The sequence below is a fragment of the Plecotus auritus genome, assembly GCF_963455305.1.
Source record: "Plecotus auritus genome assembly, chromosome: 3".
In the NCBI taxonomy this organism is placed as follows: Eukaryota; Metazoa; Chordata; class Mammalia; order Chiroptera; family Vespertilionidae; genus Plecotus; species Plecotus auritus.
The window spans coordinates 94,144,942-94,172,078 of NC_137772.1; the positions used below are offsets into that span (position 1 = coordinate 94,144,942).

At 38.0% G+C, this 27,137-nt stretch overlaps 2 protein-coding genes and 1 long non-coding RNA gene across 8 annotated transcripts in view; 2 read left to right on the top strand and 1 right to left on the bottom strand.

Moving 5' to 3' along the window:
- TRIM13 (tripartite motif containing 13) overlaps positions 1-3,409 on the top strand; it is a 139,993-nt gene extending 136,584 nt beyond the window's left edge. For 5 of the 6 annotated variants that reach the window (XM_080661946.1, XM_080661943.1, XM_080661942.1 and 2 more), the window contains one exon: positions 1,705-3,401. In XM_080661946.1, coding sequence (XP_080518072.1) covers positions 1,711-2,931 — 1,221 coding nt within the window. In that variant the 5' untranslated portion in view covers positions 1,705-1,710 and the 3' untranslated portion in view covers positions 2,932-3,401. Of the gene's footprint in view, positions 1-1,704 lie in introns of all 6 variants that reach the window. The other variant, XM_080661941.1, reaches the window with a different exon arrangement.
- LOC308245149 overlaps positions 1-27,137 on the bottom strand; it is a 154,458-nt gene that overhangs the window by 42,259 nt on the left and 85,062 nt on the right. Inside the window, exon 3 of the long non-coding RNA XR_013960216.1 lies at positions 21,157-21,333. This is a non-coding gene — a long non-coding RNA (uncharacterized lncRNA). The remainder of the gene's footprint in view (positions 1-21,156; positions 21,334-27,137) is intronic.
- KCNRG (potassium channel regulator) lies at positions 4,559-10,014 on the top strand (the record flags this gene model as incomplete). The annotated part of the gene is made up of 2 exons (XM_080661950.1): positions 4,559-5,139; positions 9,774-10,014. 2 exons carry the CDS (start codon positions 4,559-4,561, stop codon positions 10,012-10,014), a joined length of 822 nt encoding a protein of 273 aa, XP_080518076.1.

Here is a 27,137-nt window from a genome sequence, read left to right on the forward strand (position 1 = left end):
GTTGTAGTATGGAATCTGAAATCATATTTTTTTAACATATTTGGTCTTTTGATCTTTCACCCATGCGTAATTTGTAACATGCATTGGTGATTGAACTTGTTCATTCATTGTGTTGTGCAAATCTTGACATATTTTATCATATAGTAATCTTCCCACTAAAAAAACCCCATATTTATTATTATCACCATTTCTTTCACTAAAAGTCTTTAATTAATGGGAAGTTATCAAGCTCTTAAAGGACAATGTTTTCCAAAGGTTTAGTTTTCACCAAAAAACTCAACTGTTATCATTGGGAAGAAATACTGTTTTTTTCCCTTGAAGTGATAGGCTCATTTTATTCATTTTCAAGAAGATGTCTGCCAGATACCTAAATTGAAATGGCCATAGTTTTATTACTTGTTCTTTCAAGTAACAATGGTGTTCCATGACAAAAACAGTTGGTTCATTTCAGCTTGCAACTCAGTCACATAAGCGTTTTTCCTCCAGGCAATTATCTGCTGGTATGTGGCAGAAATGCTGTGTGTTTACTTCCTATTTTATCATACAAGGATCAAGATTTAATAAAATGAATACTTGTTACTGCTTCATCAAGAACATTCTTAAATGAAACTGGCTACCCCCAGTTTGATGTGGTGGTGAGAGGAATACAGACTCAACAATACAGTTCGGTACTATGTATTCCTTGATTCCTGCTAAGTTTCCAGCAGCCTCACCATTGCTTTTACAGTGCAGTGGTTAACATGGTGCCAAAAGCAAGTAACATCTCAGTATTATTATGAAAATAGTATTGACCTCACAGATGCCCTGAAAGAGTCTTAGTGATACCCAGGTTTCTGTCCACCACATTTTGAAAACTGATGCTCTACAAGATGGCTTAGATTACTGCTCTGCTATTTTAAAAATGTATTTAATTCTCTAAGGAAGAATGAATTGCAACTCTCTCATTTTATGTCTTTACCTATCATTTTAATTGTAATTTTGCCTTTGAAATAGGGAAAATGCCATATTATTTATATTTTTTATTGATTTCAGAGAGAAAGGGAGAGGGAGAGATAAAAACATCAACGATGAGAGAATCATTGATTGGCTGCCTTCTGTACAACCCCGTACTGGGGATCGAGCCCACAGCCCGGGCATGTGTCCTGACCAGAAATCAAACCTTGACCTCCTGGTTCATAGGTCGATGCTCAACCACTGAGCCACACTGACCAGGCAAAAATGCCATTTTAAAATAAGTCTGCATGAGAATACATGCTTGGCTTTATATTTCTGTGCTGCTTTCTTTTAAATAGCACATTTTGTAATTGTGGGCCCAGACTAAAGAACTCATTCTACTCAGACACTGAGTAGCTTTGTTTCTGACAGCAGTAGTCAGCTCTCTGTTTTAGAACAATCACTTGGATGCTGCTGGCTCAACTTGCAGTTGTCCTAGTCCTAACCCTATCTCAGCCAAAGACTTGTTGGAAAGCCCACACAAAGGCCTTGTGTACAGGGAGCCCTTCTAATAAGGAGTGTGTTCTCGTCCCAGCAGATTAAATCTGCTTTGGTGTGCATTCCCTTCCCAGATTTCTTATTTCCTTTGTTTGCCCTGTTATTTCAGTGTAAGGTTATTTTTAATATATATGAATATAGTTTCTTTTAATTTTTACATAGTGCAAGTGGAGATTACTGGAATAAAATAAAATGTTTATTTCTCTGTGGTAGGATGTGATGGAGCTGCTTGAAGAAGATCTTACGTGCCCAATCTGTTGCAGTCTGTTTGATGATCCTCGAGTTTTGCCTTGCTCTCACAACTTTTGCAAAAAATGCTTAGAAGGGATCTTAGAGGGGACTGGGCGGAACTCATTGTGGAGGTCATCTCCATTCAAGTGCCCCACATGCCGTAAGGAAACTTCAGCCTCTGGAGTCAATAGCCTGCAGGTTAATTACTCCCTGAAGGGTATTGTGGAGAAGTATAACAAGATCAAGATCTCTCCAAAAATGCCAGTGTGCAAAGGACACTTGGGGCAGCCTCTCAACATTTTCTGCCTGACTGATATGCAGCTGATTTGTGGAATCTGTGCTACACGTGGTGACCACACCAAACATGTCTTCTGTTCTATTGAAGATGCCTATGCTCAGGAAAGGGATGCCTTTGAGTCCCTCTTTCAGAGCTTTCAGACCTGGCGTCGGGGAGATGCCCTTTCTCGTTTGGATACCTTGGAAACTAACAAAAGGAAATCTCTACAGTTACTGACTAAAGATTCAGATAAAGTGAAGGAGTTTTTTGAGAAGTTACAACACACATTAGATCAAAAGAAGAATGAAATCCTGTCTGACTTTGAGACCATGAAGCTTGCAGTTATGCAAGCGTATGACCCAGAGATTAACAAACTCAACACCATCTTACAGGAACAACGAATGGCCTTTAACATTGCTGAGGCCTTCAAAGACGTGTCAGAACCAATCATATTTCTGCAACAGATGCAGGAATTCAGGGAAAAAATAAAAGTAATCAAGGAAACTCCTTTACCTCCTTCCAATTTGCCCACAAGCCCTTTAATGAAGAACTTTGATACCAGTCAGTGGGAAGACATAAAACTAGTAGATGTGGATAAACTTTCTTTGCCTCAAGACACTGGCATACTCATTGGCAAGATTCCCTGGAGCTTTTATAAGTTTGTAGTAGTCATTCTGCTTGGCCTTCTCATTTTCTTCAGTCCTACTATATTCCTAGAATGGTCTTTATTTGATGTGTTCTCAACCTGGAAAGACCATCTTGCACACTTCAGTTCCTATCTGACTAAGTCGCCTGATTTTGTAGAACAATCAGTTTTTTACTGGGAACAGGTGACAGATGGGTTTTTCATTTTCAGTGAAAGATTCAAGAATTTTACTTTGGTGGTGCTGAATAATGTGGCAGAATTTATGTGCAAATATAAACTATTATAAAATCTGTTTTAAGTGCATAGTGCTCTGTTTTTTGTTAGACATTTGTTAGAGAACAGAGTGGTAGTTCAGATTTGGTCAAAGATTCCAGTCAGATACTTTCCTTCAAAAGTAACTTACATATGCCTTTCAAATTAGGTAGCATAAAGCTAAAAGTGAAATTTAATTGTACAGTCCTGAACCCTTCTTCCTTTTTAAAGAGTGCTTTTGAAATAAGTATCATACTTCCCAATATTGTGTTTATGCTATGTAAAAAGGGGAGGTGAAAGAGCACATGATGTAATACTATATTGATGAGGTAATGTAATAGTGATTGTATCTAATAAAGACTACTCTTGTAAAGCAACTTTTTTTTTTTAAGGAAAGAAACAGGTGGATTGGATTTCCAGATTTTTTTCTGCCAAGGGTAGATTTTCTTTTTTGCTAACGTGTAAATCATATAAAGTGCAAATAAAAAGTGGCATTTCCTTGTGATAAGTGTACATTTTTAAGAGGGTGGAGATTTTAGCTTGCCCTTTTCTCCTGAGGTATTATAAATTTATCACTAAAGGAGTTTGGTGATAAACTACGGAAGTGTTAGGTGGCTGTACAAGTGAAAGCATAGGTTAAAAAAAGTAACATGGTAAAAGCAGGAAATGGGAAAGCCTCCTTTTACTGACAGCAAAGTGTGGGTTGTCCCAAAGTATCCTGGCAACCGTGCAACCAAACAAACCACTTGCTTGAAGAATTTAAGAGTAGTAAGACTTTTGACAATAGAGAAGACAATCTGTCAGCTACTATAAAGTACAAAGTAATCATTAAACATTAATGCTGTCCAATCTGTTCACATGAGGCAAAGATACCCTATCTCCCAAAGAATACTTAATTTCCTTGTAAAGAATTCAAGGAAAACAAGAGTGAGCTTATCTTAGAACTGCTCTCTAGTATAACTTACGTCTGTCATGGAACAAGACATTTCTTTGAAAGCTCAAAGTGTCTTTACCCCAGTCCTTTAATTTGGTTGAGAAGAGGTAATACAAGAGGAATAGGAAAAAAGATGGCAATGAAATTTAAAGTACAGAAGAATCATTTTAGTTATGAGAAAAGTCAAGTTAACTTGCTAGTTGAGGTAGTGGCTGTCTCATCCTTAACAATTTGTGATTGAAATTGCTAAAGGGGTCATAAGAAATGACAATGTTTCTCTGTAAATCTTAACCGCTGCCATGAGGATTCAGTGGAAAAGCAGTCTGGGGAGGAGGAGTACTTTTCTGTTCCCAGTATTTTTTTTAAAATAGAGATTTACAGTAGCTGTTCATGGAGAATTTTTTATGGAATACAGGAAAGGGATCTATTTGACACCTATCCTTATATATTGTCAGTTTTTCTTAAACTGTCCACAGTTTCTCATCTGTTGCTTTTTTATTTTGTGTACTGTAAGTTCCCAAGCAACTCAAATTTGCAAACACAACTATGGATACACTATTTGCTTTACAGTAGTTACCTGGAAATCTAGGTCTTTGTTTTTTGTTATTTCTCCTCTCTCCACTTATTAATCATATATAGCTAGCAACATTTATGGTTATAGTTTGATTTACAAGTTCTTAAGTTTGTGGCAGAAGGTTTGTAGCCTCTAATCTGAGGCAAGGGAAGAATGAGTAGTCAGGAACTGGTCACTCTGAATGTGGGAGGGAAGATATTCACAACAAGATTTTCTACCATTAAGCAGTTTCCTACCTCTCGGCTAACACGAATGTTAGATGGCAGAGACCAAGAATTCAAGATGGATGGTGGCCAGATTTTTGTGGACAGAGATGGTGTTTTATTTAGTTTCATCTTAGATTTTTTGAGAACTCAACGGCTTATATTACCTACTGATTTTTCAGACTGTCTTAGGCTTCAGAGAGAGGCTCTTTTCTATGAACTTGATCCTCTGGTTGATCTCTTAAACCAAGAACTCCTGCTACAGCCAAGACCTGCTCTTATGCAGGTGTATTTCCTAAGCCGAAACACTCAAGCTTTTTTCAGGGTGTTTGGCTCTTGCAGTAAAACAATTGAGATGTTAACTGGGAGGATTACAGTGTTTATAGAGCAACCTTCAGCACCAACCTGGAGTAGTAACTGTTGCCCTCCTCAGATGACCTTACTTCCACTGCCTCCACAAAGACCTTCTTACCATGACCTGGTTTTCCAGTGTGGCTCGGACAGCATTACTGATAACCAAACTGGAGTCAGGTATTTTGTACTTTGAAGCATCTCTCTTCTATATCAGTTCCTGATGTTTCCCCTCAAAACTGAAAGTTTTTCATGCCTACAACTTTTCTGGGAATAAATTATGACTCATTGTTTTGGGGAAACCAGTAGAGTTGGGCAGAATGACCAGATAATTATTGTCCAAACTGGGATACTTTTCAGAGTGAAAGAGGGTTTTGTTACTATGTGGGACAATAGGAATAAACAAAGACTGTCCAGGGAAAACTGGGACTGTGGCCACTAAAGTTGTAGGAAGAAATAATTTTATAGAAAATGTTCCATTGCTAGTAAATTTGGCTTAGGAATAAAACTTTTTTTTTTTTTAACCCCCAATAATGGCTGGCATATAGTGAAGGCTCAACGTTTATCCTGATCTCATACTTTATGTATGTTTTTTCAGGCCTTATGATCTGACTACTGATTTTTCTCCATTCTACTTTATTTTTAAACACATTAAGGCAGATAGTCCATGGCAAATCTGGTATCCTTTTATATCTTTGGCACTCTTAAACAACTCAAACTATTGGGATAGGCCATCGGTATGTTAAGGATAATTGCTGCTGAGTCAATTACTTTATCCCCCTACTGTTCTTGACTGGACCCTAAGGCTAATTTCCACTCTGCTGTCAGTATCTTTTTTCCCCTTAAAATTACTTTAATATTGTCCCACCATTATTTTACTAGCTGTGAAAATTTGCTTCGATTTTTAGGAGGAAGAAAAAGTCTGCATATGTTTTATTACTTGTAGTATTTAACATAAAATTACTTTTTTGGGACATAATGATAGGCATATTTGGGGATATTTTCTTAACTTCAGCAGCAGCTATCAGTAACTACCAATGTTTGCCCATCCACAAGACATCCCTTGGTCTTGCAACTGGAGAACACTGAGCAGTATAATTCTTAACTTTTTATACTTCTTAATTCCTGCCCTTGCAAAAAGGTTGAAATGCCATTTTGGGAGAAGATAGCCAGTTAAAGTAATAGGCTGATTGTGAAGAAAAGTAAGACCCTCTCACCTCAAATGGTTTTAAGATACCTCTATTCTTTTTGTTGGTGGTGCACTAACATAAATAGAGAGGAAATGACCAGTTTTTTTGGTTTTTAAAATTTGAGTGACCCCTTTTTGAAAAAGGGATCCTAAGGAAACCTAAGAAAAAATGGTATTATTGGTTTTAAGAAGAAACATGCAAGGTAAAAAAAGATATCCTGGAAATACTTAAATGCTCTTTAAAAACTATGCAGTTGGAGAAAATAATTGTAATCTTGAAAAACAAGATTAGAAACTCAGGTTGGGATATCCTTGCATGTACACTGTATCAAGTGCTTTCCCCTTTGTTATTAAAATGTTCATGTTTTAGAAATATTACAAAATGTTTTCATCTTAACGTGAGAATGGTATTATTTAAATATCCAAAATAGATAATTCCCAAACCAAAAGCTAGTTTTAAAAGTTGAGAGCCTTTTTTTTAGCCCTAAATAGTATTCTTTTCAGTTGAAGTTCAGAATTTTTTTTTTATCCCAGAAGTGTTTGATTTTATTTTTATATTAGGGGCCCGGTGCACAAAGATTCGTGAATAGGTGGTGGGTCCCTCAGCCCGACCTGCACCCTCTCCAATCTGGGAGCCCTCAGGGGAACCCTGTCCAATCCAGGAGTTTCTGTCTGTCTGCAATCACATGAGCGAATTGTCTGAGACCCCAACCCAGTTTGGTTTGTTGCTCACAGAATAATAGAGGCATTTTTTTTTTCTTTGCTTCATTGGTGGAGATTTCCTGGAAGTTTTAGGATATCTTCCCTTTCATTTTTCCTAGACACTCTGATTTTACTTATGTCTCTCACCTTTGCTTTCGCTCCATCCCCCACCGCAACACTAACTTGCTCCAGGCTCACTTTGCTCTAGTGTCTAGGACAGTGGTTCTCAACCTTTTTAATGTCGCGACGCTTTAATACAGTTCCTCATGTTCCAATGGTCTTAGGCGACCCTGCTAGCAGTTCTCAACCTGTGGGTCGTGACCCACAGGTTGAGAACCACTGCTGTAGAGCCTAAGACATCTGGAAAACACAGATATTTACATTAGGATTCATAACAGTAGCAAAATTACAGTTATGAAGTAGCAACGAAAATAATTTTATGGTTGGGGGTCACCACAACATGAGGAACTGTATTAAAGGGTTGCGGCATTAAAAAGGTTGAGAACCACTGGTCTAGGAGATGCCTCAATGTGTCTGCCACCAGAACTATGATTCCCAGAATTCCTGGAGCTCCCCATGCTCTTGGTTTTCCCTTCCTGCTCTGTCTCTGTCCCAGGGCCTCCCACTCTGCCAAGTCCTCCAAACTGCCAGCTCTCCCTCTCTGCTCTCCGTCTGGTGGCTTGGGGAGCCAAGTTCCCCAAGCCACTCCACTCTCTGCCATTTCTCCCGCTCTGCTCTCCGCCCAGTGCCTGTGTATACAAATTAACCCGCCATCTTTGTTGGGTTAATTTGCATACTAACTCCTGATTGGCTGGTGGGTGTCATGGAGGTATGGTCAATTTACAAGTTTCTCTTTTATTATATAGGATTATAGTGCCATTTTCAAAGTAGAGACAGATAACCTGAATAAGGTGACATTATTATAATTTCAGATTTCTAGATGAAACCTCCAGCCTTAAAAGATCCACCTTAGAATGACTGCCTAGCTGGCAATCATTTTTTTTTCTTGCTCACTCCCTGGTCTGAATCTGTCCATTCAGTTGTTTTTTGAAGGTAGAAAGTGGAGGAGAATAAACCTGAATGACTTCTAGGAGTCTGGTGTACCATCCAGTTGTTTGGTATGTCCAACTAATGTAATTTACTACTCTAAGTTTTGTTAACCTAACAGGTTACTCAGTTATTATCTCTCAAGTTCACAGTACTAGAAATGAAATACTTGGCTTGCATCTTGCAGATGTGGTAACATTATCAAGCTCAAGTTATGGTCACAGGACCATAGAATCCCAGTAGCCTTTTATTATTTTTTAAACTGGGTCAAATGGAAAAGTGTAACTGCCTTTTAAGTTTTTAAAATACATTATGTTTTCTGTTTCTCATTGGTTTCTCCTATCCTTTTCTGGTGCTGTGAAATCTGTCATTTCTCAATTTGGCTTCAGAGGGAATTAAGTACTTTGGCTCAGTGATTTCTTGCAAGTGCATTCCACTTTGTTATAACCTACAGTATATGTATCTTTATTTTATGAGATGCTCTATAACTGTTTTTCTCATTGAAAAATGTTCCTAGGCTATATAATTAAGATCTGGGACTTGGGGGTAGATGGAATGACTTACTAAGGTTAAAAATTTACTATCTCAGGCATAATAAACATTATTTTTAAAATCCTCACCTGAGGATATTTTTTAAATTGTTTTTTCAGAGAGAGTGGAAGGGAGGGAGAGGGAGAGAGAGAGAGAAATATTGATGTGAAAGAGACACATCGATTGGCTCCTTCCTACATCGATTGGCTGGTTCCGACCGGGACCGGGGCCGGGGATCGAACCTGTAACCCAGGAATGGAACCTGTGACCCTTCAGTCTGTGGCCTGACACTCTAACCCCTGAGCCACATTGGCCAGGGCAATAAACATTTTTTTGATATGTTGTACTTTGTAGTTTTACAATTCTTACATTTTATTATTGAATTGCTTTCTTCGCCTAGAATGAGCTTCTAAATGTGAACTACAATAAGCCACTCTATTTCAATCATAATTAAAAGGAGGTTAGGGATGTCCCCAAGGCTCTTTTTATCCCATAAAACTACAGATAGTTTAGGTTGCAGCCTAGAACTAATTTAAGTTGGCCTCTTCTTCCCATCTCATAAACAAATGGTGGGAGGACACAAAGACATAAAAATATCCTTGATGGTAAATAAAGGAGTAATACAGCTCTATCTATTGAATATGTTATATTGACATTATTAAAGCCAATATATAACCAATCTGAAAAGTTCAGATACATTTTTCTATAATTATTTAGATTGGTTCTATCAAGTTTCCCAGGAAATAGCCAGAGGCCTTCTGACCCCATGTTTTGCTTTGCAATATTAGACAGTTATGGAGTAAAAATTGACAATAAAATCTTCTTGATATTTTATATCTGTAAAATTTAACTGGAGAAAATGCATTTGATAGGAATAAGTCATAAAAGAAAATGTATAATATCAGTGCTGAAAATGTGTAATATCAGTGCTGGTAAATTAAATCTAGGGGGAAGATTGTAAATGTATAAAATGTTCATTATGACTAAATCAATTAATTAAATTATTTTAATTAAAACAATGTTTAGTAAATGTAATTGTTTGACCAAATTGTTTGCTTCAGAAAATAGTTTCTCAACGAAAATTCACCAGTGCCTGTTACATTCCTAAATGTAGAATTAAAATGACTTTGGAAATCATAGTAAGATATCTATTTTCAGTACCCTGAAATTACTGATGTGGATTTATAAATGAAGTGTCAAAACAAAATCTGATAAAAATGGTAATGATGCATTTATGTGTGGTTGTAAGTCAAATTTATGTGTTTAGTTTTGCTAGTTATTAGAGAGATGCTTTATAATTAAACTTTTTTTTGTTGTTTTTTTTTTGTGTGTGTGTGTTTTCTAGGTATGTTTCTATAAAACCTGATAGTCGAAAATTAGCCAATGGAACTAATGTCCTCGGCTTACTCATTGACACTTTATTAATGGAAGGCTTCCATCTGGTCGGTAATAGAACAGTATCCTCTGAAGACAAAACTGAATGCTATAGTTTTGAAAGGATAAAAAGACCTGAAGCTCTTGCCATGAACAAAACTGTGAAACCAGAAGCTGCCATCATGCCAGAGCAATCTCAGAAAAAGAAATGAGTTTTTTGCTCTCTTTTAGAGTAAAGGGAAATTGCCATTTCCTTGTCTCCTGCTATACCATCTCTGGGCAACCACACCTCAACAATGCTTAAGCCACTCTAACTGCTTGCTGCTTTCTGAACAACACTGTGCACTTGGTGCTTTGCCACATATTCCTTCTACCTTCAGTGCCTCTTTCCATTTCTCTTTTTCATGAACATTTATACAGCTTTCAAGAATGGGTTCTGGAATCATGCTGATTGATTTCTAATCCCAGCTTAATCACTTACTAGCTATATGGCTTGGGCAAGTCATTTAAACTATATGTGCCTCAACTTCTTCATCTATCAAATGGGGATAATAAATATATATTTTATAGGATATATGAGGATCAAAGGAGATAATATACTCAACACATTTCCCGGCATATGGTAAGCACTCAGTAACTATTAGTGACGATGATGATGAAGATGGCTCCCTTTCCTCTGTATGGACTTATATGCCATTATAAAAACAAATTTTTCTCACTTGAATATGAGCTTCATCTATCAATAGTGTTAACATTACTAAGTGTAAAGTACTGTGCTAAATATTTAGTGAGAGGAATAATATATGTTACTAATTAGCATCTACATTTGATCAAAACTTTTTGAATAACTTCTACTAACATTTAAATACACATATACTTGGACTTAGTGATTCCTCTTGTAGGAATTCTTATATATGTATCATTTTAAATAGGATAAACATCTAGAAGAGGAATCATTAAGTCAAAGAGCACCAAGTACTTTGTAAATAATAGGATTAAAAAACCATAGAGTGGAAGCAGTTGAGCACCATTTTAAAAAGTACAATTAACTCATTCAAAAACACCTGTTAAACATTTGTTGGACACTATACTTAGTTTTCAGGATTAAAAAAATGAGTAAGAAATAAATTCTTATTCTCAAGGAGATCACATTCAACTGATAATTTACATCATCATAACAGCAAAAGATTAGAAATACACTCAAAGTTCATCAATAGGGAATGGGTAAATTATGGTTCATACAATGAAATACTATGCAACTCTTAGAATAGGACAACAGTTCATAAACTGATAAGGATTGTCAAATATTTATAAGGTGAAAAAAGGTGCAGAACAATGTATAATGTTGAAAAAGATATATTTCCACTTTATAGTTTCCATTTGTGAAAATTATATACATATATATATATATATATATATATATATATACACACATACATATACATATACATGTATATATATATACTCATTTTCTTATATATCCATGAAATTGTCAGCAAAGATCCAGGTCACCTGTGGAGAGGGAACTGGGTGAGTGGGGTTTAGGCATGGGAGAAAGGCTTATTTTTCACCAGACCATGTAAAAGTATTATCTATTTAAAAAAAAGGAAGAGCTATACCTGAAGAGGGGGGACTGTTATGGCATATTATGGTCCATTACCTCACACTGACACAAATTTTACTCTACCACCCTTCCTGTGAAACTCCTCCACTTAGTAAAAAAAATGTATTCCAGACATTTTTAGTAATTACTTACAGATATGTGTACTAGGTTGTAGGGAAGAAATAATTTTTTAAAAAATTTTCTTAACAGTACCTGAAAAGATTATGTATAATATAAAAGTGCAAAATACTTGAAGACTAGTAATGTTAAGGTTAGCAATTGAAAATACCCAAATAAGAAAAAAGCTTTGCCGAAACCGGTTTGGCTCAGTGGATAGAGCGTCGGCCTGCGGACTCAAGGGTCTCGGGTTCGATTCCGGTCAAGGGCATGTACCTTGGTTGCGGGCACATCCCCAGTGGGAGGTGTGCAGGAGGCAGCTGATCGATGTTTCTCTCTCATTGATGTTTCTAGCTCTCTATCCCTCTCCCTTCCTCTCTGTAAAATATCAATAAAATATATAAGAAAAAAAAAAAAGAAAAAAGCTTTATGAACAAAGTGTTTTGATTTTGGTGGCATACTCTTTTCTGCAGAAAAGCCAACTTAGTTGTTTTAGTATATCATTTTAGTTTTGGGGATGATTTGCTTGATTTGGTTCCCTTGCTAGCATCATATTCTAGGGCACAATATTTCTATTCTGTTAAGTTTTTGGCATGTATGTGATTTAACTAGTTGAGTATAGTTGATATGGCTCTATAGGTAACACTGTTTAATTCTCTATAGTGCTTTGCTAGTAAGATTATTAAAACTGATAACTGGTTAAAATACTGAAACAAAAAATATTGTAACAGGAAATATTTAAACTGCTATTAATGTGTTCTTATCATTCACATTTGCAGAAAACTAGTTTGATGAGAAATGTTCTTATTAATGCACTAATAAAAACATTATCTGTGGAAACATAATATACATAACATTTATTAATTCATTCAATAAATATTTATTGGCATTTCCTATGTGCCAAATACTATTCTGGACATTGGAGATACTGCAAGGAACAAAACAATGCCTTCCCTTCTAGAGCTTGCTATAAATATAACTCATAACATTGACAATGGGTTTAAATTAAAATAACTTGTCTTTTATTAAATAGTGTCTAAAAGTCATGAGTTCACAATGTAGAGATTTCTAGGAGACAGATTGCCACACTTAAAAAAATGTTCATTAGACGGAAGTGACTTCTGGAGTGGACTGAATTTCTTATTTTAGTAAATATTTTAGAGATATCTCATCTGGAGACACATCTGTCAAGATCACTTCAGTAAGCCTCTGGTGTTCACTGCAAAATAGAGTGGGACTCTGTGATTGGGATATGAAGACATGCAAAAAATTGAGTCTTTTTAAAGAAAGGGAGGCAGGCAAATGTAGTTAGAAGGAAACAGTGATATGTTTAGATGCACCACAGGCAAATTAAAAACTTGCTTGCCTTAGGAAAAAAAAGACTAATATTTTCATATGGACACCACTTAACTCTTAACTGCTTGAATGAAATGATTTGTCAATCTTATTTTCAATTATAAGAAAATAATGGCAGAGGAAAAACCAAGATGGCGGCATAGGTAAGCACCTAAACTGCTGCCCTGCATAACAATTTCAAAACTACAACTAAAAGACAGAACGGACACCATCCAGAACCACAGGAAAGCTGGCTGAGTGGAAATTCTACAACTAGAAGGAAAGAGGAAAGCTCACGGAGAAGGAGCAGCAAAGAGCTGAGGTATGGAGACACGCGCGTGCAGAGAGGAAGGGCGGCGGAGTGCCTGGCTGGCTTTCTCTGGTGGGAGGGGGAAAGAAGCCCCCGACTGCACTGAACCCCAGTTCCGACTGCACTGAACCTCATTTCCGGGCGAAACCCTGTGGACCCAGGCTCATACAGGGGGAGTTTGGACTGTCAGGTAGAGAGAAAGGCACATGGAGACTCGGAAACTCAGGGGAGCTGTGGCGGCAGGGGTCTGGAGGCACGAGTGTGCACAAAGACTGACTGTGGAGGTTACCACAGGCTATCCCTAGCGGAAGGGAATCGGAAGCTCCTGACTTCACTGAACCCCAGTTCCAGGCGAGCCCCTGAGGACCCACGCTCTTATGGGGGAAATCTGGACTGTAAGGCGGAAACTTGGGAACCGCGGAAGGCAGAGGTCTGGAGACTCACGCGCAAGGGCAGGGCTGACGGGAAGCCAAGACTGTCTGCCCCGCCCTGAGACTCCACCCCTTCCAAGCTGAGCATGGAGGCTTTTGCAATCTGGCAAGGCTAATCCTATAAGGCTGTCTCCAGCACCGAAAATCTCCCAGTGTAGACACAGCTGATCCTCACAGAAAACTAGCCTGCAGGTCAATTCCTCCCAGTGATACCAACAACAATCAAGACTTAACTACAACAAGGCTGAATACACAGTCCACAAAGGGGAGCACCAAGAGTGTCCACCTCAGGTTAACTAGGGAGGCCGACCCACTGGGTCATATAGGAAACCTAGCACACAAAGCTACTCTACCAACTCAGGGAAGCAATGAAAAATGGGGAGACAAAGAAACAGATCGCAAACGAAAGAAATGGAGGAAAACAAACGATTGGATATAGAATTCAAAACCACGGTTATAAGGCTCTTCAAGAATATCCTAGAAAAGGCCGATAAATATAACAAGACCCTCAAAGATATGAAAAAGGACCAACTAGAAATTAAACATACACTGACTGAAATAAAAAATATTATACAGAGACCCAACAGCAGACTAGAGGAACGCAAGAATCAAGTCAAAGATTTGAAATACAAAGAAGCAAAAAACACTCAACCGGAAAAGCAAAAAAAAGAAAAAAGAATCCAAAAAGTTGAAGATAGTGTAAGAAGCCTCTGGGACAACTTCAAGCGTACCAACATCAGAATTATGGGGGTGCCAGAAGAAGAGAGAGAGCAAGATACTGAAAACCTATTGGAAGAAATAATGACAGAAAACTTCCCCGACCTGGTGAAAGAAATAAACTTACAAGTCCAGGAAGCGCACAGAACCCCAAACAAAAGGAATCCAAAGAGGATCACACCAAGACACATCATAATTAAAATGCCAAGAGCAAAAGACAAAGAGAGAATATTAAAAGCAGCAAGAGAAAAACAGTTAGTTACCTACAAGGGAGCACCCATATGATTGTCAGCTGATTTCTCAACAGAAACTATGCAGGCCAGATGGGAGTGGCAAGAAATATTCAAAGTGATAAATGGCAAGAACCTACAACCAAGACTACTCTACCCAGCAAAGCTATTATTCAGAATGGAAGGTCAGATAAAGAGCTTCACAGATAAGAAAAAGCTAAAGGAGTTCATCACCACCAAACCAGTATTATATGAAACTAGTGGCCCAGTGCACAAAATTCGTGCACATTAAAAGGGGATTAATTAGAGGAAATAATTTAATATTGCTATTTGCCCTTTCTCTATAATAGAAGTGTCAGAGATGAAAGGAAATTAGTAAAATGTATATGAAAGCCTTCCTCCTGTCAGAGTCTGGGGCTCACCATGGGACCCAGAGTCAAGTTCCCATCCACCGACATGCGCCTCAAAATCACATGAAACCCAGACCCGGCCAGCCCCCCCCCACCCCCCGCTCATTGGGATAGATCCAGACCTGGCTAGTCCCACCCTTTTCAAGCCCCGCAGGGCAGAGAACGTAGCCTCAGGTCCCCTGGCCCGGTGCCAGGACGGGGGGCGTGGCCTGAGGTCCCCCAGCCCAGACCGGGGTGGGGGGGGGGGGAGTGCCTTAAGGTCCCCTGTCAAGCCCCGCCAGGTGTGGGACATGGCCTGAGATCCCCTGTCAAGCCCGCTGGGTGGGGGGCATGGCCTGAGGTCCTCTGTCAAGCCCCTCCAGGTGTGGGGGGGGTGCAGACTCAGGTCCCCTGGCCTGGCACTGGGAGGGGGGAACAGCTTCAGGTCCCCTGTCAAGCCCCATCGGCAGGGATGTGCAGCCTCAGGTTCCTCCTGGGTGGGGTGTGGCCTGAGTTCCCCCGACCCAGCACTGGGGGTGCACCTTGAGGTCCCCTGTCAAGCCCCGCCAGGCATGGGGGTGCAGCCTCAGGTCCCCTGGCTCAGTGCTGGGGTGGGGGGTGTGGCCTGAGGTCCCCTGGCCTGGTGCCGGGGTGGGGAGCATGGTCTGAAGTCCCCTGTCAAGCCCCACCTGGTGGGGGCGTGGCCTGAGGTCCCCTGTCAAGCCCTGCCAGGTGGGGGGGGGGGCGCGGCCTGAGGTCCCCTGGCCTGGCACTGGGGCGGGGGGGAGCAGCCTGAGGTCCTCTAGCCCAGTACCAGGACGGGAAGCACCTTGAGGTCCCCTGTCAAGCCCCACGGGGGTGGGGGAGGGTGTAGCCTCAGGTCCCTGTTGATTGCTTGTTAAGGCTCCTTATGGGAAGTTGGCCTCAGCTGTGGGTGCAGCCATCTTTGTGATGGAGTGATGGTTAATCAGCATATTCCCTCTTTATTAGATAGGATGCTGAAAGGTATTCTTTAAGAATAGGAAGAAGAGCCGAAACCGGTTTGGCTCAGTGGATAGAGCGTCGGCCTGCGGACTGGGGGGTCCCGGGTTCGATTCCGGTCAGGGGCATGTCCCTTGGTTGCGGGCACATCCTCAGTGGGGGGTGTGCAGGAGGCAGCTGATCGATGTTTCTCTCTCATCGATGTTTCTAGCTCTCTATCCCTCTCCCTTCCTCTCTGTGAAATATCAATAAAATATATTTAAAAAAAAAAAAGAATAGGAAGAAGAAAAAAGTAAAGAGAAAAATTATGAACAACAAATACATATCTATCAACAAGTGAACCTAAAAATCAAGTGAATTAAAAATCTGAGGAACAGAATAAACTGGTGAATATAATAGAATCAGGGGCATAGAAAGGGAGTAGACTGATAATTCTCAGGGGGAAAAGTGAATGGGGGGTGCAGGAAGAGACTGGACAAAAATCGTACACCTATGGATGAGGACAGTGTGGGGGGAGGTAAGGGCAAAGGGTGGGGTGGGAACCGGGTGGAGGGGAGCTATGGGGGGAAAAAGGAGAAACAATTGTAATAATCTGAACAATAAAGATTAGATTAAAAAAAATAATGGCAGAAGTTCGTCTTGGCAAACCATGCTGAAAACTTTGTTCATCAAATCATATACACATATCAATCCATCTCATATACACAAGTATGACTCATCACAATGACATGTTAATGTTTGTCAGTCTTGACTGTATCATCAATAGTTGGGCCTCCCTTATTATACCACTTCTCTTTTGTTTCAGTGTTTTTCCACCACCCACTTTCATTTCTGATAAGGCACTAAAGATTTTAGCTTATTCTTGAATCTCCTTAATGTACCTTATAAGCAATTGGAAGTTCTCTCTACAAAGATTTTCTAAAAAGAAGCTCTAGTGTTGAATTTTACTCTTGGATTTAAAATATGTCATAATTAGAAAGAGTTCAGAATTAATTTGAGCTGCTTTGAAAATATAACTAAAATCAGGAGCCCAAAATAATATAAAATGGTCAAGGGAAAGCAACTTGAGAAATATATGGTTTAGGGCAATGATCGGCAAACTGCGGCTCGCGAGCCGCGGTTTGCCGCTCTGTTGACTAATGAGTTTGCCAACCACTGGGATAGGGGCTTAATCACAAGGAACAACAACAGCCTGTAATTATTGGAATCGAGAGTCTAGGTCAGTGGTCGGCAAACTCATTAGTCAACAGAACGGCAAACTGCGGCTCACGAGCCGCAGTTTGCCGACTACTGGTTTAGGGAATAATTGCTGTTTCTAATTTGTCTTGTATACTGTTTTAATCTGACAAACTGCAGCTTCGCTTTGTAAGCTTTTGCATTGATTCTCTATCATAAATAATAGAAATGGTCACATCACCACAGACCTTGCTGGGGGGATAATGAAAGACTTGTTAAGAGTCCTCTAAATCTCCCATATGCTACTGTTATTTTTCCTCTGTGTTGGGGGAAGTTGATTCTGTAACAGCAAGTCTAGCAATATAGAGCCACTAAGGAAAATATACTTTTTAATTTAGGAATATTTACTATTGTCCTGGAGCCAAAGAAGCCATCAAAGAGAATAATGTGACATCAAACTTAGTGTTTTAAACAAAACGCAATTACCAGCTTTGCCATAGAACTACACCTAAAGAATTATTTGGCCTTCTAGTGGACCTACTAGAGAAAAAAAGTTCTGTACAAATTTTGCCAAAAAACTCAGCATCTCATAATTATTAAGCTTAGAAAATACCTTAATATTTATCTAAACGATGAGATAGATCCAACCACATGTCTTTAAATGGATAAAAAGCTAACACCTTACATGGGAAATGAGTAGTAAGCATGGCATAGAACAAAAAAGCAATAATAGGCAGCAAAATAAATAAGACTATGCTCCCAAAACTAAAATGTGCCTAAGACTTGTGTAACCAGAGAGAGCTTTTAGGTAGGCAGCATTCTGCACCTGCAGATTTCATATCAGTACCTCAAAACCAGAAAACATTATTTTAAAGAGGCTTTTTCCTCTATCAGTTGAGTTAAACATACCAAATATCCAGTGTTTTTATTTCATGTTATTCTCCATTTTCACACTCTGGTAAAAATTTGAATGTCTTTGGGTTCCCAAGATGGAAGCCAAACAGGATAGGTTTGTCTTACCCTTCTTGTAAAAAGAGACCCTGAGAAATTCTGGTTGCAATGTCTGAGATTCCACAAATTCTTTTAAGATGAGGGCTGGCACTATGCTTTATTTCTCCCACAGTGCTGGACATCCAACAGTCCAAACTGACTGAACAGAAAAATTTGAAATGGTACATTATCAGTGAACAGGCACTTGGAAAAACAAGAATTATAGTAGATTCAAAGATGGATGAGGATTCTTTATGTAAGAAGTCTGAAAGACTTGATTCAAGAAAAGACTACAGAAAAAAACAACACCCATAGCATTTTTCTATTAGATGTTTTCTTGGGTGATTACAAAATGAGATGAAAATATAGATGTATATAGAAATACTAACTAGTTGAAAGTTACCCAAAAGTATACATCTAATCAGTAAAACAGCCCACCTAAAACTGGAATATACATAACTTGCTAATAAAAAATACAATGCTACAAGAATGGTTAGTAATTTAAAAAAAACATTAAAGAAATGTAAGTTCAGAATGAAGGTCACATGACTACGATCGATATTAAATCTTTACTTACCTCCATAATTTAGTCATGAAAAGAAGTGAGTAGATCAGGCATGTAAATTAGATGTAACTAGGATGAAAATACAGGAAAAAAAAAAGTTCCCATTTCTGGATAACCCAACTGGAAGTTCACTGAACTTGGATTAATCAAATGGTTCAAGGATAGAAGTGAATTAGTCTAAAGATCCTAGTATATGCCCAGAAGACACATTACTGAGTTTTTAAAAGGTTGTTTGGAAGCACAGATGAACATTTTAGGTTTCCTTACATTTCATTAAAATAGAACACACAAAATCAACTAAAGATGTAGAATAATATGGTATTTCTGTCTAATGACATGTGGCTACTTTACAGACAGGTAATAGCTAGTTAAATAGGAATCCTACAAAACAATGTTTAGCTTCTAAAAAACCAAAATATTTGCTTTCAATTAATTAAACAATTTTTAAAATTGTTGTCCCTTTGGTAACTTTTTAAACACCTGCCTACAATTTAAGCAGTACTGAGTTCCTATTTGATTATTTTTGGCTAACCCTTTTCTTCAGAAGCAAGCCCAATTTAGGGTAAGGAGAAAAAGTTCCAAATCTCTTAGAACCTTCATTTCCTCTTAACATGTTTCTCCATCAAAAACAATTATTCAAATAAGGAATCTCAATTATCTAAACCATTTTTGGCCAACTCTGGAATTTCTTGTTATACCACCTTTGAAATGCTACAGTTGTACTCTTGAAAAACTTGTCTTCCTGGTTTTCAAATTTCTGTTTATTATTACAGTTCTTCAGTAAAATGCCAGTTCTTTGTGTTGTGCTGTTTCTTGAAACTAGAGAGCAGCACATTTCCCACAATTCAATTATCTGCCTTTTCATTTGCTAAATTAAAGCCATGTCAATTTTACAAAGTTCTAATTGATTGAATTATTTGGATTTTAAATTCTCAATTTCACTCCTTCAATCTAATACTGGGAAAGATCTCTGTTTTATTAATGGAAGTATAGGTTAAGGTTCAAGAATATGAACACATTTTAGTCATTGACCCTCATATAACTGATTTTCTTACAGGCATAATAAGCTTGAGATATGACACTCCAAGAAAAAAATTAAGAATTTTAATTCAATTTTGGAAATGTTTATTTAAGATTACATACTTAGTCAAATAATTTATTTACATAAACATGTGTTTACATATTTAATTTATTATTATTTTTAAATATATTTTTATTGATATCAGAGAGAAAGGTAGAGGGAGAGATAGAAACATCAATGATGAGAGAGAATCACTGATCAGCTGCCTCCTGCACACCCACTACTGGGATCGAGCCTGCAACCGGGGCATGTGCCCTTGACTGGATCCGAATCTGGGACCCTTCAGTCTGCAAGCCAATGCTCTATCCACTGAGCCAAACCGGCAAGACTACGTATTTCTTTTTAAAGAAAGGGAACTATTGTCCATAACAAAGAGCTTCACATAGCTTGTCCATCCTTATCAGCTTTATGTGGATACTGACAAATTTACCTCTCCAGAATGACTTTTACACAGAATTCTAGTTCTATATATTCACAACCTTTAATAAAAGCATTTCAAATGAAATTCCTGCATAAAGTCTTAAATTCAGTATGACAAAAATGGGACTCAGCATCTTCTCAAACCAGCTTCTCAACTGTCCACTTTCAATAATACCATGATTTCTAGTGCAGAACATGTATTTTTTTAAAAATATATTTTATTGACTTTTTACAGAGAGGAAGGGAGAGGAATAGAGAGCTAGAAACATCGATGACAGAGAAACATCAATCAGCTGCCTCCTGCACACCCCGCACTGGGGATGTGCCCACAACCAAGGTACATGCCCTTGACCGGAATCGAACCCGGGACCCTTCAGTCCGCAGGCCGATGCTCTATCCACTGAGCCAAACCGGTTTCGGCAGAACATGTATTTTTTTGACACCACCCTTTTATCCAACTCATTGTGATGTTCTATACTTTTTCCTTTTGAAATATCTTTTATTCTTTCATTTCCATTCTCATTGCCACTATTCTGTCCAGGATTTCTTCACTCCTAGATTACTACAATAGTCACATTCCCAGTTTCCTTACCACTAGACTTTATTTCTTAGAATCCTTCTATATATAGTACTGCCACATTTGATTTCCAAAAATTCCATTACTTTGTCAACTTCCACTGTTATTTCAAGATGCTGGGCTATGCTAACTTCATGCCATATCAAGACTAAAATCCTCTAATTGGTTTTCCAGGCAAAGGTCCAATAAATAATAATCTAGTTATCCAAATTCATGCAACCTTTTGTCTAAGGTTTTAAGACAAAGGTTTCAAGTTATTGCATTGTATTTTGACTTAAATTCTCACCCACAAACCAGTCCTCTACTTGACAACTCAGTGTATCTTAATTTACAAGCATGCAGGCTACAAATTACAAAATGAAGACTTTTTTTTTTTTTTGAGTTAGCAGAGACAATTTTCTAATCCCCCTGTAATTCCCAAAAGTTACTTACAGATTTGTGTTGAGTGATATTCTCAGTGGCATTTATTGCCCTTTGCTAGAGTAGTCTGTTGTCAGGAACTCTGCTCAGAACAGACAATGTCTACAGCTTCCAATCTCAATCCTTTCTTCATGTGCCTTAGGTACCAATGGTATAGTCAGTTTCAGTGGATGGTGTAAAAATATATGCCTAGAAAACAGGTTATAAAGTAAATCAATATATGGGGAAACTGCTTTGCCATAGGATTCATAATTTAATTGCTGGTTAAATTCCTGACTTTTGACTAAAAGTGAAGTATACTTTATACCTAGATTCTGGAAAAACAGACATGTCCTATAGATTTTACATAAAAGCTTAGGGCACCTAATTTTTTTTTTTTTATCACATTATGATAACAGTGAAAGCAACTGCTGCATATTTGATCCACAATTATCTTTGCCTTCTTAGATTTCTTAAACCTTTTTTTGGGTGTAATTTAGTCTCTAATAAAATTATCCAAAGTTTCTAAGAAAAGCTATTCCACTCAATATGATAGCTCCAATAAGAAGTCAGAAGCATACTGTTTTCTTTAGAGACTCACTTTAAAGTACTGCAGCCAAGCCTGGCCAGTGTGGCTCATTGGTTGAGCATCGACCTATGAACCAAGAGGTCATGATTCTATTCCTGGTCAGGGCACATGCCAGGGTTGTGGGCTCTATCCCCAGTAAAGGGGCCTGCAGATTGATGATTCTCTCTCATCGACATTTCTATCTCTTTCTCTTCTCTTCCCCTCTGAAGTAAAAAATATATATATTTATTTTAAAAAGAACTGCAGCTGATACTCAATACATGTTTTTTAAATTATGGTAATGTTATTTCTTGAAAAGTGTTTTTTAATGTAAGGACTTTCCTTTCTACTATAGTCAATCTCCTCAGACACACAAATAAAGGCCAACAGAAAACAAACTATATTCAGAAAGCTTTAGGTGATGTTAGATTACTAACAACCCTCAAAAAGAAATATTAAAATTTCACTGGTCTTCCAACTATTTATACCATCCATAAGTTTCTAACTTTAAATTTTTTTAAAAGGACACTGTAAGGTAGCTAAAACTTGAGGTATGAACGTAAATGCATAGTACAGAATGAGAAAAACCTCGATACGTGGTAAAAGGCAGAAAACGCCTAAACTACCAGGAAATAAGCATTACATTTATCTAGCTGGTATTCTTTTTAGAATATATTAAGTTTATCATAAAGCCATTTCTACTGATTTTCAGCACTCAATTGCAATTTATCAAACACCTACTATGTTAGGCTGGCAGAGTACATAATAAAAAATGATAGTCCCTGCTTATAAGGCAGGATATATTCATTGTTCTAAGTTAGGTATAGAAGCACAAAAGAAAAATGGTATTTGTGGCTGAAGAGGAAAATGAACTAGGAAAATTTCATGCAGGGAGTAGATAACCCAAGATTTAGACAGTTGAAGATGAGGGAAAGGACACTGTAGGAGTAGATAACTTGAGCTAAGGCTTGGATGCAAATTAGAATAGTTTGGAAAAGGGATGTTTCTATTTAGCTTAAAAATACTTTGGTATTAATTCACAATCATTCCCATAGTGGTAAAGGTCAATCTTACTAGGGCAAAAAATATCCTGATAGAATTTTTCTCTGCAACTTTTTCAATATTTCTCACTTGATTTGCTTAGTTAAAAGGCATAGATCCTCTAATGTTCAGGATAGAATTGTCTTAATTTAAGCCTAGATTTCCTTCCAATATTTTTTTCTTAAATCCTCACCTGAGGATATGGTGTTTTGTTTTGTTTTTCCATTGATTCTAGAGAGGAAGAGAGAGGGAGAGAGCAAGAGAGGGAGAGGAACAGAAGGGAAGAGGGAGGAAGAAGAGGAACAGAAGGGAAGAGGGAGGAAGAGGGAGAGGGAGAGGGGGAGAGGGAGGAAGAGGGGGAAGGGGAAGAGGAGGGAAAGAGAGGGAGGGAGGGGAGGGGGAGAGAGAGAGAGGGAGAGAGAAACATTGGTGTGAGAGAAACATCATTCAGTTGCCTCCAGTACACTCCCCAACTAGGTATCAAATCCCAGATCCTTTAGTGCAGTAGTCGGCAAACTCATTAGTCAACAGATCCAAATATCAACAGTACGATTGAAATTCCTTTTGAGAGCCGAAAACCGACTTCTGCGCATGGGCCACGAAGTTTCAATCGCACTGTACGTGCGCGCCTGCACATGGTATTTTGTGGAAGATCCACATTCAAGGGGCCAAAGAGCCGCATGTGGCTCGCGAGCCACGGTTTACCAACCACTGCTTTAGTGCACAAGAGGATGCTCTAACCAACTGAGCCATACTGGTGGGTCTGTAATCCATTCTTTAAGCCCGGCTCATCTTCCACCTTCTCTGAGTCTTCTCTTATGAGTTTAAGTCCTCATTTCCTTGAGCTTCTGCTGCACTTCAAGTCAGCAAGAAAGACTTTATAGTCCACTATTCTCTAGTTGTTTGTTGTACATAAGTATAATATTCCATCTAGGCTAAAAGTTCTTTGCCAACAGAGACCATTTTTTTTTTTTTTAGACTATAGTGAAATACTGGACATAGAATAGGCCCTTAATAATAAAAGATTACCTCACTTAAAAATGCAAACAAAAAATTTTTAAGGCATTTAAAGTATTTTATAACTATTTTTGATGAGGTAAAATTATTATATTCACTCTCATTTATAGAATTTTAAAGCTCAAATTATCACCACTTCAGATTCTTACACCATTCAAAAATAGATTTGCAGGAATAAAACTGACCTACTCTACCACATGTATGTAACATAACCTAAATTTTTTTTCTATGATGGCAAAGTTAAACATACACTTTCAAGAGGTTCCCACATAAATCTACAATATTTTACCTTTCCCTTTGCTTTTATGAGTACTATGTCAGTGTACAGAATTATTTGCAAAATAAATATACAGGGTGGACAAAAGTAGGTTTACAGTTGTGACTATGAAGTTTATTCTTGTATTATTATTTATTAATTATATTGTTTTCCATACAAACAACTGCTTTTGCTCCACCCTATATTGAAGGTCAACAACTCAGTTCTACGATTATAAAATTTGGGACAAGACAACCAAATTTAACCTTTTACTTAAAACTGAAGCCTGGAGAGACGGCAACTTGGTCAAGGTCACACAACTAACCAATAGCAGAGCCAATTTTTAAGTATATGACCACACTAACTTCTCTGGGATAGTAACAATGTAAGCTTCTGTTTGCATTGTCATTCCTCTGGAAAAGTAATCAAACATAATATTCACAAATTATGAATTTGTGCATTTTACTGCATTATAACCTTTTTTTCTGCTTCATGTCTTCTTAACCAGTGGGAAAGTTTTAGCTTTTCTCACATGCTTCTTATCTTAATAAGATGTACATTGATGACATTGAAGAGATAAGTATCAGAGGCAAGTGCTTCTGAACAAAGTGACTTATTGGATGAATAGCTGTACACACATTGAATGAGATTGATATAATGGAAGTTTCATTGTCTGAGCCTTTAAAAATGAGGACAAAATGATAGAAAATAATTTAGATTCTCATGTCTTGACTCATCAAATTAATCCAATGGAAATTTTCACTTCTAATTTATATCACTTGTTTTTCCACATTATTATTGTATGAATTCTTAAATGAATCCTAATTCTAAGTTATTTCTTTAGACATGCCTTTATTAGAAAAATTTCTTTTCCATTGGAGCAAATAACAAAAGCATAGTCTAAAAAGATTTAATCTAACCCATTTTACTGTCTCTATGACTCTCATCTTTTCAATACAAATATTGAATATTAAAAGTAAACACTTCGAAAACAGAGAAAACTCTAAAATTATAAGATTTGCTAACAAAATTCTAAAAATTCTGACTTACCTTTTAAACTACCATGTTACATAAATCAGTTTAACTCATTCAATATTAATTGAAAGGCTTATTAGGTATCTGCCATGTGTCAGATATGTTTTAATTTCAATGTCCTTACATCTATAAGGAAATTGTTACTTGAAATATCAGATACCACAAATTGTAAAATTGTATTGTACAAGTGAGAAAATTAAAATCATGAAAATTTAAAGAGCATGATTTAATGTAAAAAGATTATCATACTAAGAAAGGAAATGAAACAAGATGAAAAATATATTTATATTAAAAAAAGGAATTTCCACTCTTCAGACTTCTCCTGGGCTTTTATGCAGGACTAGATTCAAGATGAGACTTTAAGATGATTTCATCATTCTCATGCTTTCTTTCAGTTCTCTGGATTCATTCAAATGAGCAATTATCTATTTAAAGTTAACTAAGTGTTGGCACAGTGCCATGTGCTGTATTTTAGAATCTTGGTGTCATAATCTTATTCTAAAGCAACAATATCTTAGGCTTTTTTCTTGTCTATAAATGAAGAAGGTAATGAATAGTTAATGGCAGTGAATAGTTCATTTTAGAAAACTTCTTAAAAATAAAAAGTATTTTAGAGTAGCAGACATATCAGGTAAATTATCAAGAAATACATTTGTTAACTATAAAACACCCAAATATTTCACTGGAAGGCAGGTCTTGCCTAATTTGGGAGGAATTAACTACGGAGAGCAACAGAGGCCACCATGTGAAATCAACCCAAGAGGCTGCATAAAGCAAGCAGGGTATTAGGGCTAGATTTCAGTTCATTTGGGAATGAATATCTTTGGATCCCCCCACACAAAAGAGCTCAGAAGCCAGATAATTTCCCAATGCAGGGCAACACATCTGAACGCCATGGATGAAGCAGAAAAAATAGCCATTAAATAATTTTAACACTTTAAAAGGTACTTAATAGTTTTAAAAACCCTAAATTGAGATGGTTGCAAAGCTAACTATTCCTGACCTTCATAGTGCTTTTTCATAACTTCTCAGAAAGAACATCTGAGAATCCATTTCAGTCTGCTAGAGACAATTTTTCTTAAGACTTACATCAGATATGTCAAAATTTCTTGGTAAGAGATAAAATATGCTGTAAAATTCTTTATTCCTTAACTAGTATATTATTTCAATGAGAAATAAAGGTCCTGGACAAACCAAGATGGCGGCATAGGTAAACACCTAAACTGCTGCCTTGCACAACAATTTCAAAACTACAACTAGAAGACAAAATGTCTATCACCCAGAACCATAGGAAAGCTGGCTGAGTCGAAGTTCTACAACGAGAAGGAAAGAGAAAAGAGCATTGAGATGTGCACAAGCGCTGAAAAGCTGAGGTACGGAGGCACGCGAATTGGACTGGCGGCAGGCGACTGGGTGCGCTGCTTTTATCAACCCAAAGGGAGACAAGCTCCCGATTACTCTGAACTCCAGTTTCTGGGGAGACGCTGGGGACCCAAACTCCTATGGGGAGAAGCTGGACTGTCTGCCATTGGGTCGGAAAGTGAGGGTGGCTTTCTTGCAGAGGTGCACGCAGAGAGGCTGACTCGCAGCCATCACTGTTTGCCACACCCTAGCCTAGTGACTCCCCGAGACCCCGCCCCGCACAATCTACAAAACCACCCATGCTCCACCCAGTAGCTTTTGCATATAAATGGCCTACCCGATTGCAGCTTAACCTAACAAACTGCAGCTCTGGTGAGACAGCTCCAAAACCTCCAAACACCAAGCAAAGAGGAGAAAACTGTAGTTCTCGCTGTAGCTCCTGCTGGGTGGCCTCAGACAGTAGTTGACCTGCACCCCATTAGAGATCCAGAAGCTAGTGTATCTAGTGGTCAGTGTGAGACACCAGATTTCAACTCCTCACATCCATAAGTGACACATTCAAGAGGCAGACTCAGTGAGCACCAAAGCCCCACTGAAACAAGTCCTGCACCATAAGCGTGTCTCCAGTGCAGCAGTTCTTCCATTATAGCCACAGCGGGTCCTCACAGCCAATTGGCCTGGAGGTCAATTCCTCCCAGTGTACCAACAGCAATCAAGGCTTAACTACACCAAGAC